Source organism: Magallana gigas, chromosome 5 (assembly GCF_963853765.1).
Source record: "Magallana gigas chromosome 5, xbMagGiga1.1, whole genome shotgun sequence".
NCBI classification, from domain to species: Eukaryota; Metazoa; Mollusca; class Bivalvia; order Ostreida; family Ostreidae; genus Magallana; species Magallana gigas.
Genome location: NC_088857.1, coordinates 15,224,209 through 15,239,409, shown reverse-complemented (window position 1 = coordinate 15,239,409; position 15,201 = coordinate 15,224,209). Strand labels below are relative to the sequence as shown.

At 34.1% G+C, this 15,201-nt stretch overlaps 3 protein-coding genes across 3 annotated transcripts; all 3 read right to left on the bottom strand.

Moving 5' to 3' along the window:
- Nucleotides 1-2,585: 2,585 nt before the first annotated feature.
- LOC109617543 (hypothetical protein) lies at nucleotides 2,586-4,310 on the bottom strand. Its single transcript, XM_020063817.3, has 4 exons — nucleotides 4,151-4,310; nucleotides 3,454-3,632; nucleotides 2,970-3,089; nucleotides 2,586-2,886 (listed from the first exon to the last, which is right to left on the bottom strand). The coding sequence occupies exons 1-4, from the start codon at nucleotides 4,221-4,223 to the stop codon at nucleotides 2,827-2,829; spliced, it is 432 nt and encodes a 143-aa protein (XP_019919376.3). The 5' UTR covers nucleotides 4,224-4,310; the 3' UTR covers nucleotides 2,586-2,826.
- Nucleotides 4,311-5,453: 1,143 nt separating this feature from the next.
- Nucleotides 5,454-7,887, bottom strand: LOC105319548 (uncharacterized). The gene is made up of 4 exons (XM_011417135.4): nucleotides 7,727-7,887; nucleotides 7,074-7,252; nucleotides 5,887-6,006; nucleotides 5,454-5,783 (listed from the first exon to the last, which is right to left on the bottom strand). The coding sequence occupies exons 1-4, from the start codon at nucleotides 7,797-7,799 to the stop codon at nucleotides 5,724-5,726; spliced, it is 432 nt and encodes a 143-aa protein (XP_011415437.1). The 5' UTR covers nucleotides 7,800-7,887; the 3' UTR covers nucleotides 5,454-5,723.
- A 3,990-nt stretch (nucleotides 7,888-11,877) lies between these two features.
- LOC105319563 (uncharacterized) lies at nucleotides 11,878-14,373 on the bottom strand. Its single transcript, XM_034472243.2, has 4 exons — nucleotides 14,214-14,373; nucleotides 13,488-13,666; nucleotides 12,309-12,428; nucleotides 11,878-12,205 (listed from the first exon to the last, which is right to left on the bottom strand). The coding sequence occupies exons 1-4, from the start codon at nucleotides 14,284-14,286 to the stop codon at nucleotides 12,146-12,148; spliced, it is 432 nt and encodes a 143-aa protein (XP_034328134.1). The 5' UTR covers nucleotides 14,287-14,373; the 3' UTR covers nucleotides 11,878-12,145.
- Nucleotides 14,374-15,201: the final 828 nt, after the last annotated feature.

Sequence of the window (15,201 nt, the reverse complement as noted above, 5' to 3'; positions counted from 1 at the left end):
GAGGCGGTCAAAAGCTTGTTAAATGCCCGGTTTTTTTTTTTATAGTCTGTCCCAAGATATTTATGCTGCACATTTGGACGATTTTTAATAAAAATACACTTACCTGTGAAAGAAGTGCAATTGAAATAGTTGAAAGGGATATTTTCCAAGATAATAATATGTTTTACGGTGCGACCGTTGGGGCGAGCACAGCATGTGATCAAACAATGAATTATAATAAATTTAATAAAATAAAATTAACAACGTGAAATTTGAATGCCAAAAAATAAAACATACCTATTTTTCAGTAAATTTTCATAATTCATAGTTTATAAGATTTGTTATAATTTATCTATTTATATGTAGAACAATAGTTTAATCTCAGATACAATGTTGTTAAATAATAAAGATTTTAATATATAAATATTCATTGCACTGCATCTCCTCTTTTAAAGTGATTGTGATTATGATTGATTGATTGATTTCCCCCTTTTTTGCAGTAGACATTTTTTCTTAAACTTACATATAAAACTTGACTCATCATAGAGCTCCCCCATGCTAATTTTTTTTCATTTTTGTCAATTTATACATAGAAAATCGACTTACCATGGATTTGCCCCTCCACTTAAAAAAAAACAATTAATGTTTAATTTTATTTTTAATTTACGCTTAAAAATATATGCTTATCATGTTAAAAGAACATGGTGTTGTCCCCCCCCCCCCCCCCCCCCCCCCCGCATCAAATAAATGGAAGTGAAAATAAAGAAACCATTGAACTGCTAAAGAGCTGAAGGATTAGAATTTTCATGATTTATTTTTCTTTTTGCTTGCAAAGATTTTTTGGATGAGGCTGCCATCCACCCACCCACCCCCTTAAAAAAAAGGCGCTGCTACGTATAACGTTACGTTTCAGGAAATTACCGTAATTATAGTGAAGTAAATATTTGTGAGCATTCATCCAAATTAGTGGAATTTACAACTGTTTCCTGTATTTGAAGAAATGTCCTTATTCGTCAGCTGTTCTTTATCTTAGCCTTTGCAAGATTTTGAGAGGATTTTGGTCATTTCAGCAGATTTACAATAACTTCAATTAGAGTAATTTCCCCTTATCAGTGCTTATTGTGACGTCAAAGCTGACGTTGGTTAAGTGTCGTCTTACTCTTTAAAACTTCCCTGAGAAATAAAAGTATGCGAAGTATACTGTTTTATTTACTTAAAAAGCATGATGTTCTTAAAATTACACATCTTATAAGCTTTTCAAAGGTTTTACTTTGATTCTCGGGAGAACGTGATGTTGGAACGTGAGGTTGGAAACCATTGGTACTATGAATTGTGGGTCAAAATTTACTGACTCCGAAAAAATATATCGGATCAATGTAAACGTTTGTGACGTCACACGATTATTTTTGATTGAAAGTGTACTGAGGTGAACTTTAGAGGTAACATTGACTGTATGTCGCTTACATCGTTATTGTTTTTACTGTCTAAATTTGTCTTGCTGATTCTCGTGAGAGTGTGAAGTGATAAAAATTGCCATGATTACAGGGAACTACTGGGACGATTAAAACGATGCATTACTGGTCCGATTTACTGACGCCAAAAAAATCCGTTGAATGAATGTGCAATTAGTCCGAATTTTCTATTCACACACGCCTTGCCGGTAGAGCTCGCTTCGCGCCGGCGCTGCATATTTTACTTATACAGGTCTAGATTGTAGCGGTGTGGAAAAATTTAAAATCCAACTCAGGTACCTGTACTAGTTTTTCCCCTCTTTAGATAAGCACAAACGGTGCATTACATAATCCTCTTATTTCCATATTTCAGCAAAAGGTTTGCCTTTTCGCAATGACCGTTATTAGCTAGTTAATTAAAAACACGCTTAATTATTGACCATGCATGAAATAACTCTTGCAAAATGCATCTTGTTTGTGAATTCATGAAAGTACATGTAGTTTATTATATTTATTTTGAAATGCAACCTACAATAAATGTTAACATATGTAATTCTAAACCACTTAGTACGCAACAGATTTGTGTCAACATGCAATCAAATTATTTCAACAGAAAGCCTATCTACAGTTATGTCATGTTTTAAATTTACAGGATAGCAGTAAACGCAAAATTTAAAACGTTGGAAAAAGAAAATATCATGCACGGTAAGATAATATATTAACAACCTTGTGTATAGGGGGAAAAGTGGGTCACATGCGCGTTTAGTTTTGTTAATATTTTGCTGAATGCGCGCTATTGACATTTCCTATTAAGTTTGTGGATGTGGGAAAAGTACACATATAGTATTGCTTTCAGGTGTTCGATATTTAAATCCACCGTAGTTAAAACTGTACTAGATTTTACCCTCTTCAATAGTCGAAACAGGAATTTTGAAATACACGATTTCGGATTACTCAGCATTGCAAATGTATAATTTTAAGTTCATTTTGGTTTTAATGATTTTATTAAAACTGTTCAGTACTGTCTCATCAAACCTTGCCAAAAATTAATAAAGGACAGGAAAAAAATTCAAACAAAGACTTTTTAATAGCTTTAAATTGTAGAGTGAAGGGGGTTTGGAATTTTTGAGATTAAAAAAACCCACAACACATTCATTACATGTCACAAATTTATTTTACACAACAATTGTTTCACTTGTACAATAAACGTAACAAAATATACTTGAATTATTATTGCATAAAACATGCAATCTGTACGCACTAGCTATATCTTCTTTGTCTTTTGTCATCATATAAATCAAGATTGCATTATTGTTGGCTTATTTCAGAGTCATATTCAAGGCTACTGACGTCACGTAACTCATGGCGACTGACGTCACGTTACACTGTACGTCCACTACTTCTTTCTGTACATTTTCCCTGTCATCTTTGCATTGTAGGACGGAGCTTCGACGAACTGAAAACAGATTAAAGAAATAAAAGTCGTGAATTTTCTGATGTAACTTTAATTAGTCACCCTTACTAAATAATAATACTTACTACGTCCATGACATCGCCATTGATTTTTCGTGTAATGACAAAAGACCGATCTTTGCCGTCTTCAAAATTGGTCTTCTCGTCTTCTTTTACTTCGCTGTCACTAATGACCGTCATTGTCGTCTGAAACACAATTTTTGACCGTACAATATTGTTTGGGAAGAAAACACTATTTCTCAATTTCAATTTTAGGCATTACCAATACATAGTCGTAAATAGCTAGTAATTTAGACTAACTTCAAAACCTCATAAAAAATTAAATATATACATGTTACTTATTTTACTTTGTATCTATATGATACAGCGTATGCTACTTATTGCGAAAATTAACTTATAAACAAGCGGTATGTTTGATTTAATGCGTCATTAGATGTTACTATTTATAAACATACATGCATGCCATTTAGCGATTACTGCTAATACAACTAAATATATTACACAGCTAAACATTATAAATTTACACAATTATATCATGAATGATGCAGACCTTGACATCTGATCCATCGGGGCCCTTTCCATCGAATGGTTTTCCGATCTCGACGTCATAAACCATGGGTTGGTCAGGGTACATGCTCGACAAGTAAGTAATCTTCCACTTGTTCCCGTTGATTTCGTAGGTCATTGTTGATCTCTCATCCTTGTATTTGTCTTTATATTCTCCAAGCCCTGAAACGAGGGTCGTTCAAATGTGTACGGTAGTTGTTTTGCATCAGCATTGCAAGGATTTTTTTTTCAAATACACTAAATGCTACATTCCCTATCTTGAGATTTGTTTTGTTCATTTTCTTGTAATGATTGCTTGATATTAATGTATTTTGACAAGTGTTGAGCAACAACATGTTTATTTAGATCTGTCAATTTCAAACTTGTGAATATTCAGTGCCTTTTTAAACAAAATTTAATCAGGGGTTATTAAAATATCTTGGAAACTCGGAGGCATTGTCCATTACTTACATTATATCATTTGTTAATGATTAAGATAAAGTATGAACGCAATACGCAAATCAAATATTTGCAAATTATTAATTTAAAAGGTCAATATATAACCAGTGTCAACAAGAAAACAGACTTTCTTATGGCTGTTTTTTAATTACATGTATTTGACCCCCCCCCCCCCCCCGAAAAAATAAGATAAGACCAATTTATTGAGAACCGATTAAACTTAGGAAAAGCAATCAACAGACCTATTGCATCCATGAATGCCAATGCGCTTGGGTCCAATTCCCGATCCTCCCATGTTCCTTGGAACTGAGCCATTTTAAAAAAACAGTTTTTTTAAAGTCGGACTGACCTCAATGCAGAGAGAAAAATGTTCTGATCGTTAGGCTACCACTGTGGCAATTTAAATGCATTGTAACACTCGCTGATTGGCCAGATATATTTATAATTTTCTTTAAATTACCGACGACAAATATTATGAAGCTGAACTGTTGATTTTAAATTTGGGGTAAAGGTATCGATCTTCAGTACCACATGAACATGTTTCAATAATTAAGGTCTTGCTACATGAAACTTTTATTTCTTCATCATAGATTCATGTGAATTATATGTATTTAGTTAACTTTGTCACAAAAAGTGTTAGTTTTTTTTTTTTTGCTAGACTTTGCAGCGATGCTCTCTCTCTCTCTCTCTCTCTCTCTCTCTCTCTCTCTCTCTCTCTCTCTCTCTCTCTCTCTCTCTCCAACAATGCTGCTTAAGTCAATTACATCGCTTTATCAAATTCATATTGTGTATAGAATGTTGAACATTTTTGACAACAAACGGATATCTACGATTCAGGAACTACATGTGTACTATAGTAAACCGATATCATGAACATCATTAAAAAATAGTCAATAAATTTATATATTTTGTAAAACACCTTTATTGCAATACTGGATTTATATGTTTTAACATTGATTTGAAGAAAAAAATCTGTGTCGCATATTCACAATAAAGTCTCCGTTTTTTAAAAGTATTTGTATACTAGTGTGCTCATTGTTCATAAGCTACAAACATTTTCAACATGTCGATGAAAATCACTTCGATGGAAAAAAAATAGCCTAGAATAAATTGCACTGTATAAATTTTGCATGCCAATGATCAGTCTATAAGACTGAAATAGAATAAGATTTGTATTGTAAAACACTGTACAATTGAAACAAAATGTTAGGCACTCATAACCGCTCTTATTGTGCAACTCCTTCTTTCTCTCTAGATAGATGTACTAGATTTAACACTTCTCAAAATTTGGAACAGGATTTTTTTTTTAATAAACAATTTTGGATACAGCATTGCAGAGTGTAATCTTGTTCCATCTTATTTTTCTTATTTTGAAATAATCAAAACTGTAAAGTTACTGCCCTGTTAAACGTTTCTGAACATGCAAATAGCTTAATAGGACAATGGAGTTTGTTAAAAACGGTTGTAAATCTTAATGGAGTTTTCTCTTGTTTTAAATTGTATTTGAGAGAAGTGTTCGGAATGTTTTGGATAAAAAAAACACAACACATTCCTCACAATTTATTTTGTAAACAATGATTTCTTTTGGTGTACAATAATCAATTAAAAAGCACTTGAATTATAATTGCATGTTTATTAGGTAGATGCATAAAACATGCAATCTTTACGCACTAGCTACCTTCTCTTTTAATTCGCTTTTAATTCATCATAAAACTCATGATTGCATTATTGTAGGCTAATTTCAAAGAGCCCTAGCCAAAGCTACTGACGTCACGTTACTCATGGCGACTGACGTCACGTCACACTGTACGTCCACTACTTCTTTCTGTACATTTTCCCTGTCATCTTTGCATTAGCGGAAACAGCTTCGATGACCTGAAAGCACGTTAAAAATGGAAATTGTGAATCTGATGACAATTATTTAGTTGTCGGTTTGTCAATTTAGTTGTACTCTTTATAGTAAGATATTAATACTTACTACATCCATTACATCGCCATTAACTTTTCGTGTAATGACAAAAGACCGATCTTTGCCGTCTTCAAAATTGGTCTTCTCGTCTTCTTTTATTTCACTGTCACTGACGACCGTGAATACAGTCTGAAACACAAAATAATACATTGTATTTATTAAGAAAATTAAAACTGATTAGATACACCAATACCATGCACAATCATTACATAGTTGTAATCAAAAATAAAAGTCAATATGTTAGCATTTTAAAGTTCTATGTTCTTGTAATATAGAGACTTAAGTATATTTATCGTGAGCGATATTTGGCGAAAATTGATTTCACTGTAAAGAAACGTAGGTTTGACGTATTACTATAAATGTACCCTATGGTGGCATAATTACGAGGATTGCTCGATATGTAATGTGTATTGTAGCACAGCGCAATGACGCTTTGCACTGATTTAGTGGATGGTGATACTCTTGAATAGCTCCATTGAACACTTTTCATTATTTAAAGTCAAATTCAGTCAAAAACAATGCGCAAATATTGTTACTGATGACGAACCAAAGGGTTCACTATTTCGAATTGATAAGAAATTTGGATACAAATTATGGCTAGCTTAACTCGGTAGGAGGCATGTAGTTGCCAAAAGAACCACAAAGAAAAGAAAAATATTCTTTATTTATTTTACATATTTTCTCATGTGATGATATAGCAATGCAACTTCCGGTGTAAAAGTGTTACAGGTCAGAGATGTTGCGAGGTCGTATACTAGGCCAAAGAAGGTAACTGCAACATCTACCGTACTCTCCAGATCTAGCCCCATGCGACTTTTTCTTCTTTTTTTCAAACCTTAAAAAGTTCTTATCTGATCATCGTTACAAGTCCCGACAAGCCATTGGCTCAGCCATGAGTCAGTGCCCAAGTGGTCGACCTTAAGCAGCGTACAGCTAGTAAGGCATTTCAGAAATGAATTCAGAGATTGATATTACTAGTACATATATCAAACCTCGGAGAACACTTTTGAAGCACTAATGCTCATTTGAATGCTATTAAGATATCGTACAATACACACTACATATCGAACAACCGGCGTATATACATGCATGTCATTTAGCGATAAACTAAATTTACACAAAAAACCGCTAAAAAGAATACACAGCCAAGTTTAATTCGTTTTTAGTCATCTATGTTTATCCCAGTTGATGCTGACCTTGACATCTGATCCATCTGGGCCTTTTCCATCGAATGATTTCCCGATCTCGATGTCATAGACCATGGGTTTGTCAGGGTACAAGCTGTTTAAATAAGAAATCTTCCACTTGTCTCCATTAACCTCGTAGGTCACCGTTGTTCTTGCACCCGCGTATTTATCTTTGAATTCACCGAGCCCTGAAATAAGAGTTTTGCAATGACGCAGGGTTTATGTTTTGCGACCACGTGAAAGTGACCCGCCGGCATATTCAAAAGTAAAAAAAATGCTGCATTCTTAATTCATCCTGAACTGCTTTACTTTCTAAACATTTGCTTGATATGTACATATTTTCACCGATATTGAGCAACAGTAATGTCGATTATCTCAAATTAAAACTTCAGTCTTGTGTTTGACATTGTGCATGGTGAATCTATCATTCTTATCAGAAATTTCTTAAGACATATCACCAGTTTAAAGTTCCCAATATGCAATTCATAGGCTGGATAAATCGAAAGCTACGAATCAGGAATTATAAAATGAATGCTATTGTTTTGCACGTTGACGCTCTGACCATCGCCCCCCCCCCCACCCTACCCCCCTCCGCAAAAAAGATAAACTTAAGATCAATCGTCAAGCACCAATAAGAGTAAGGTAAAACAAATAAAACAGACCTATTGCATCCAGGAATGGTCCCATGCTTGGATCCATTTCTCGGTCCTCCCATGTTCCGTTGAACTGAGCCATTTTAAAACTGACCTCGAAGCAGAGAGAGAAAATGTTTGTTTTGTTCGCTAGCAGCGTGGCTATTTCAACACGTTGTTAGCGCTCTCTGATTGGTCAGAAAACGTTTGTGATCCCCCGAAATTATCGACGAATATGACAACTGAACTGTTAATTTGAAATTGGGATAAAATTATTGATCATGGCATTGTTACCAGGGGAGACTGATGTTTAACTCAATGAGCTATGCTAAGAGTTCTTGTTAAGAAAGCTTTTCTTACGGAAAAAGTGGATTTTATTTTCATTTGAATTAATAGTAATTAATTACGTCATAGTAAGCTTTTGCAAAGTTATCCAGTGATGTCAAAATATATATTAACATAAATAAAGAATATGGAACCAATTCGAAAACCAATGGAAATGTACTATTTTGAATTATTTTATTTATACATTAACATTACAAACAATCAGCCCACGACCTAGTACATGTAGCAATACATGCATTATTTCTTTTTTCCTTCCCTTTTGAGGCACCCTAATTGTCATATTGGTACCAAGTGTTTTAATGTCCATTTAAAAGTTCAGTCATGTACTGTTTTTCGAGAGAACTTACGACTTTAGACCAAAGGTGTTAAAGAAAAGTTTTGATGTGCTCAATATTCATAAGCTGCATAACTTTTCAACGTGATATCAGCGAGAGTTACATGTATGATCGAAATATAGGCCTATAGTTTGGATCAAACCGTATTGTATAAATTGTGCATGTCAAGGGTCACTCTGTAACACTATATGAAATAACGATCATTGTCTTGTAATTGCTAGACGACTGAAGCAAAAAGCTAGCAAAAAGGTACATAGTATACAACAGCCTTCTCCGTAAATAGCATGCAACCACCCCTTCTTTTATTCCCTTGCCCCCTAATTAAACGTTAAAATATAAACATTGATAAATTAACACCAAAAAAGCAAAACTTTTTTTTAAAGTATCGTTACTGTAAGGGACCTATAGTAAAATAATTTAGCAATAAATGGCGTTTGCAATTATTTAGAAAATTAAGATCATATTTATTTAATGGATTGATATCGTTTGTTTGCCAACCTTCTCAATATGTCAATACCAACTTCACGTGTTCACAATGGAGAGAGAACAAACATACCTACAATGGAAGCGTCTATTGAACAGCGACAGGACGGCTTCTGGCGTTTGTATATAAACAAAGATATCTTTGATTTTCTTCAATAAGTACCGAATCAAAGAACTCTCTCTCTCTCTCTCTCTCTCTCTCTCTCTCTCTCTCTCTCTCTCTCTCTCTCTCTCTCTCTCAGTGTGGGGATATATATAGATTTTATTCTAACATTGCAGAATTGCCTGGGCACAGCACAAGCACTATTTTTTAAAAATAAGTTCAGAGATAAAACTTTGTCTAGACACATGAGTCACAATTTTTTTTTTTAAAACGTGACCTCTTACTCGTCTTTAACATGTACGGACTAGATAGTTTAACGATCGATTAAATTCATTCAGATTAACTAACAAATACGTCCTTCATTTTGCACTATATCACTTACATGTATAGAATTAAGACTATTTACAAAAATGATTTAAAATAGTTTGCGTTTCCTTTTCTTTAATTACACTCCGAAACTCAACAGCTGGGTTTATCATATGATTAAAAAGCAAATAATGATAAAGAGACAACGGATCAAAAAGTAGGTCACACGATTTACATGTCCTAATGCAAATCTAGCAATTAGTGATTATTACAATATTCTTGCATTTACTGACGAGCATGAAAAAATAAATGAAAATTTACACATATCATTTTAGAATTAATTAGGATGTTTCTTATTTAAAAATGAAAGTATTTTGATAAATACAATTGTTTGATGTAGCCTAAAAAATAAGATTATGAACTATAGATAAGCTGATAAGGGACTGAAAAGAAGAGAAGGGGTCCACGTTTTTATGAATGAAAGTTCGTGTAGAAGTGATGATATCGAACTGCTACGCTAAACTAAAAATTGAAAAATACATGTACAGTTTTGATTTCTGTTTGTCCTTCAAAAATATCTATTTTATTTTCTTTAATAAATACAGTGTATAACAAAAAAAGACCATCCAAATACATGGCACTGGTACATGTATTCCTGGCCAATCTGAAAGCTAGCTACATTTGTACATCGTGCATTTTTTATCAGGGCTACGTAATGTTTGTAGAGTCCTCTTTCAATTTAAAAAGCATGCCCAATTTATTTTAAGGTTGAAAAGATTGTTCTCAGAAAAGTAAATAATATACATGTATCTCTATATTAAGAACATGATACTCAGACCATGCGGGAACCTTTATATATGGTTGTAAAAGACATCTGTAATCTTTAATCAGAAGAACTTTGTTTTGTTGGTTCAAACCAAACGATTGTGCTTTTAGGTAAAATAACTAACCCCAAATCATTAGTCATGTTTAATCATGGATTATTGAATCATAATTACAACTTTCCTTGATAAAGCGACAAATCTAATTTGAACGATATTATAACTTAAAATGGGCGTGTTCATTGCTTTGTACCACGTGGTATATATTATATGATGTAAATTGTTGGGGGTGCAAGCTAGCTGAGTGTGTATAATTATGGAAATATCAAGTATGTACGATGATGTTAACGTAATAATGTCGATAATCGTATAAAAATTGAAAAGAATTTAGCAATGGGTCGTTTTTGTCTGGGATACGAATATGATATCGTACAGCTATTATAAAACCATCCGAAACACTCCGGGTTTTCTCTAATCCATATTGCTTAAGTGAGTTTGGTGGGGAAAATAGTGCCAGAAATCTTGTGGAAACATTTTTTCGAGATGTGAGAAATATAATTTTTTGATGATGTCAAACATTTAAATAAATTCCTGTTCTAAATACCCGAATTCAGTTTTTCTCTTAGATGTGCAGGATTAAAGAGGAAGACTCCTAACAATATGTATGCAGATCAAGGATAAGAGAAAGATGAACCAAAACGAGGATTAATGCATTACGGCTTGATAATGAATTGCATCAGAATCAAAAGAATAATCTTTTTCATTAAGGAAAGAGCTTAAAATATTTTATATCAATTCTCTACATGTACACTATATATGATAATGATACATTTTGGTATCCACGGTAAATAGGTTTTTATTTCCGAAATATTTCTAAAACTGTAACACATTATACTCTTCATTCAAATCCCCCGCTTAACTTCAACATTTCTTCTTAATTATACTCGATAAAAATGAAAATTCAACCTGTCAATGACATGGCGTCCATTAAATTTGCATAAGCGGATTACGTCCCTTTTCAGTGCGTTTAGGAGGTAAAAAGAGAAGCGTTGTTTGATTTTCTTTGGATACCAGATACCACAGTGTCAACATAAACTTCCCGTATTCACCATGTCCTTATTGATTATGTAAAACACATGTGTACGCTATCAGAACTTAAGCACATCGGACTTGTATATCGGACTTGATAGAATTGATCAGATATTGTCTAAATAGGTATAAATTTCAAGTGGTATTAATCGACTCGGGTTTTTTATGTCCGTTAAAGTTTGTAAAAGTTTGTAAAGGATATTTAGTTGCTTAGAAAAGTTTTGAAAGCACTCCACATTCTTATATACCCTCCAAACTAATGATAGTCATTTACCTAAAGGCCCTGTCACATCAAGCTGCGTCCCCACGGCGTGTTCACGGCGTTGTAAAATTCATGGAATCGCCGTAGGACCGCAAGGAAAATTCAGGAAAAATGCAGTTTTATTTGAAAATTTTACAAGTGGAGATGTCACGGCGTCCTAGATTTTACACTTCTCATAATTTGGAACAGGGTTTTTTTTTAATAAACAATTCTGGATACAGCATTGCAGAGTTTAATGTTGTTCCATCTTATTTTTCTTACTTTGAAACAATCAAAACTGTAAAGTTACTATCCTGTTAAACGTTTCTGAACATGCAAATAGGTTAATAGGACAATGGGGTTTGTTAAAAACGGTTGTAAATCTTAATGGAGTTTTCTCTTGTTTTAAATTGTATTTGAGAGAAGTGTTCGGAATGTTTGGGATAAAAAACACAACATATTCCTCACAATTTATTTTGTAAACAATGATTTCTCTTGGTGTGCAATAATCAATTAAAAAGCACTTGAATTATAATTGCATGTTTATTAGGTAGATGCATAAAACATGCAATCTTTACGCACTAGCTACCTTCTCCTTTAATTCGCTTTTAATTCATCATAAAACTCATGATTGCATTATTGTAGGCTAATTTTAAAGAGTCCTAGCCAAAGCTACTGACGTCACGTTACTCATGGCGACTGACGTCACTTTACCCTGTACGTCCACTACTTCTTTCTGTACATTTTCCCTGTCATCTTTGCATTAGCGGACACAGCTTCGACGACCTGAAAGCACGTTAAAAATGGAAATTGTGAATCTGATGACAATTATTTAGTTGTCGGTTTGTCAATTTAGTTGTACTCTTTATAGTAAGATATTAATACTTACTACATCCATTACATCGCCATTAACTTTTCGTGTAATGACAAAAGACCGATCTTTGCCGTCTTCAAAATTGGTCTTCTCGTCCTCTCTTATTTCACTGTCACTGACGACCGTGAATACAGTCTGAAAGACAAAATTGGACAATAATACATTGTATTTATTAAGAAAATTAAAACTGATTAGATACACCAATACCATGCACAATCATTACATAGTCGTAATCAAAAATAAAAGTCAATATGTTAGCATTTTAAAGTTCTATGTTCTTGTAATATAAAGACTTAAGTATATTTATCGTGAGCGATATTTGGCGGAAATTGATTTCACTGTAAGGAAACGTAGGTTTGACGTATTACTATAAATGTACCCTATGGTGGCATAATTACGAGGATTGCTCGATATGTAATGTGTATTGTAGCACAGCGCAATGACGCTTTGCACGGATTTAGTGGATGGTGATACTCTTGAATAGCTCTATTGAACACTTTTCATTATTTAAAGTCAAATTCAATCAAAAACAATGCGCAAATATTGTTACTGATGACGAACCAAAGGGTTCACTATTTCGAATTGATATGAAATTTGGATACAAAGAATGGCTAACTTAACTCGGTAGGAGGCATGTAGTTGCCAAAAGAACCACAAAGAAAAGAAAAAGATTCTTTATTCATTTTACATTTTTTCTCATGTGATGATATAGCAATGCAACTTCCGGTGTAAAAGTGTTACAGGTCAGAGATGTTACGAGGTCGTATACTAGGCCAAAGAAGGTAACCGTCTTGCAACATCTACCGCACTCTCCAGATCTAGCCCCATGCGACTTTATTTTCTTTTTTTCACACCTTAAAAAGTTCTTATCTGATCATCGTTACAAGTCCCGACAAGTCTTTGCCCAAGAGGTCAACCTAAATCAGCGTACAGTAAGGCATTTCAGAAATGGATTCAGAGATTGATATTACAAGTACATATATCAAACCTCGGAGAACACTTTTAAAGCACTGTAATGCTCATTTGAATGCTATTAAGATATCGTACAATACACACTGCATATCGAACAACCGGCGTATATACATGCATGTCATTTAGCGATAAACTAAATTTTCACAAAAAACCGCTAAAAAGAATACACAGCCAAATTTAATTCGTTTTCAGTAATCTATGTTTATCCCAGTTGATGCTGACCTTGACATCTGATCCATCTGGGCCTTTTCCATCGAATGGTTTCCCGATCTCGATGTCATAGACCATGGGTTTGTCAGGGTACAAGCTGGTCAAATAAGAAATCTTACACTTGTCTCCATTAACTTCGTAGGTCACCGTTGTTCTTGCACCAGCGTATTTTTCTTTGAATTCACCGAGCCCTGAAATAAGAGTTTTGCAATGACGCAGTGTTTATGTTTTGCGACCACGTGAAAGTGACCCGCCGGCATATTCAAAAGTAAAAAAAAATGCTGCATTCTTAATTCATCCTGAACTGCTTTACTTTCTAAAAATTTGCTTGATATGTACATATTTTCACCGATATTGAACAACAGTTACGTCGATTATCTCAAATTAAAACTTCAGTCTTGTGTTTGACATTGTGCATAGTGAATCTATCATTTTTATAAGAAATTTCTTAAGACATATCACAACGTTTATGAATTCGAACCATGGCTTAATAAAGTTCCTATTTATGCAATTCATAGGCTGGATAAATCTAAAGCTACGATTCAGGAATTATTAAATGAATGCTATTGTTTTGCACGTTGACGCTCTGACCATCCCCCACCCCCACCCCCATCCAACCCCCAACCCTCCTCAACCCCCAACCACCCACCCCCCCCCCCCCCCGTCTCCGCAAAAAAGATAAACTTAAGATCAATCGTCAAGCACCAATAAGAGTAAGGTCAAACAAATAGAACAGACCTATTGCATCCAGGAATGGCCCCATGCTTGGGTCCATTTCTCGGTCCTCCCATGTTCCGTTGAACTGAGCCATTTTAAAACTAACCTCGAAGCAGAGAGAAAATGTTTGTTCTGTTCGCTAGCAACGTGGCTATTTTAAACACGTTGTTAGCGCTCTCTGATTGGTCAGAAAACGTTTGTGATCCCCTGAAATTATCGACGAAAATGACAACAGTTTATATTGTTTGTTTTCAATTTGACCAGATTATGTCAGAACTGATGGCATGTCTTCAACGTTGTTCTTCAAGCATTGAAATTCAGTTTTTAATATTTATAAGAAAAACTTGGCGCGACCTGTTCAATTCAAGTAACATCAAACATACAGAGAGGAGTATGGAGGGTAATCGTGTTCAAAAATCGAGACATGTAAACTTGTAAATCCGAATATGCAATCGTGTTGATGTGTGAGCCTGAGTATGAATATGTGTAATTCTGATCGTGTAACCTATAAAACTCGGGCATACACACGTGTAAGATTTGACTCAGTTCCTTTGCATGATGCACATTTTGCAACCTTATTGTTTACATTAGTTAATTAAACCTTCAACTTTGCACACTTTCAATCCGTAGTTTCTGCATTTGTAACTTCAGGCTCGGCAATAGCACATCTGACATGATACAAATTGACAAAATGTAAAGTCTACAAGTTTGTCGAATTTTGACATGACCTTATATGGAAACAGCGACGTCACTGATAGAAAAAGGCTAGCTGCAGGTAAAGGCATGCCGTAATCGCCGGAATAGGGACGGAATAAATAAATAAAAATATTTGGTAGGCCTATAATCATATTATCTCTGGATGACAACATTTCATAGAGTATTATTTTTCGGAAAATTAAATTATGAGATTGGTGTACATTTTATCAAGAGAATGTATAAAAGATGCGAGTAAAGAATTCGATCGGCTTCAGATATCCTCTTAGAACTGAAAAAAATTACATTTAATGAC

What these genes read in the sequence shown, in the direction of transcription:
- LOC109617543 (XM_020063817.3), bottom strand. Translation starts at nt 4,223, where the DNA reads ATGGCTCAGTTCCAAGGAACATGGGAGGATCGGGAATTGGACCCAAGC. An exon ending in GGCATTCATGGATGCAATAG is followed by an intron (nt 3,633 to 4,150) that starts GTCTGTTGATTG and finishes CCCTCGTTTCAG; the next exon opens with GGCTTGGAGAATATAAAGAC. An exon ending in ATGGCGATGTCATGGACGTA is followed by an intron (nt 2,887 to 2,969) that starts GTAAGTATTATT and finishes ATCTGTTTTCAG; the next exon opens with TTCGTCGAAGCTCCGTCCTA.
- LOC105319548 (XM_011417135.4), bottom strand. Translation starts at nt 7,799, where the DNA reads ATGGCTCAGTTCAACGGAACATGGGAGGACCGAGAAATGGATCCAAGC. An exon ending in ACCATTCCTGGATGCAATAG is followed by an intron (nt 7,253 to 7,726) that starts GTCTGTTTTATT and finishes CTCTTATTTCAG; the next exon opens with GGCTCGGTGAATTCAAAGAT. An exon ending in CAGATGGATCAGATGTCAAG is followed by an intron (nt 6,007 to 7,073) that starts GTCAGCATCAAC and finishes TTTGTGTTTCAG; the next exon opens with ACTGTATTCACGGTCGTCAG.
- LOC105319563 (XM_034472243.2), bottom strand. Translation starts at nt 14,286, where the DNA reads ATGGCTCAGTTCAACGGAACATGGGAGGACCGAGAAATGGACCCAAGC. An exon ending in GCCATTCCTGGATGCAATAG is followed by an intron (nt 13,667 to 14,213) that starts GTCTGTTCTATT and finishes CTCTTATTTCAG; the next exon opens with GGCTCGGTGAATTCAAAGAA. An exon ending in ATGGCGATGTAATGGATGTA is followed by an intron (nt 12,206 to 12,308) that starts GTAAGTATTAAT and finishes ACGTGCTTTCAG; the next exon opens with GTCGTCGAAGCTGTGTCCGC.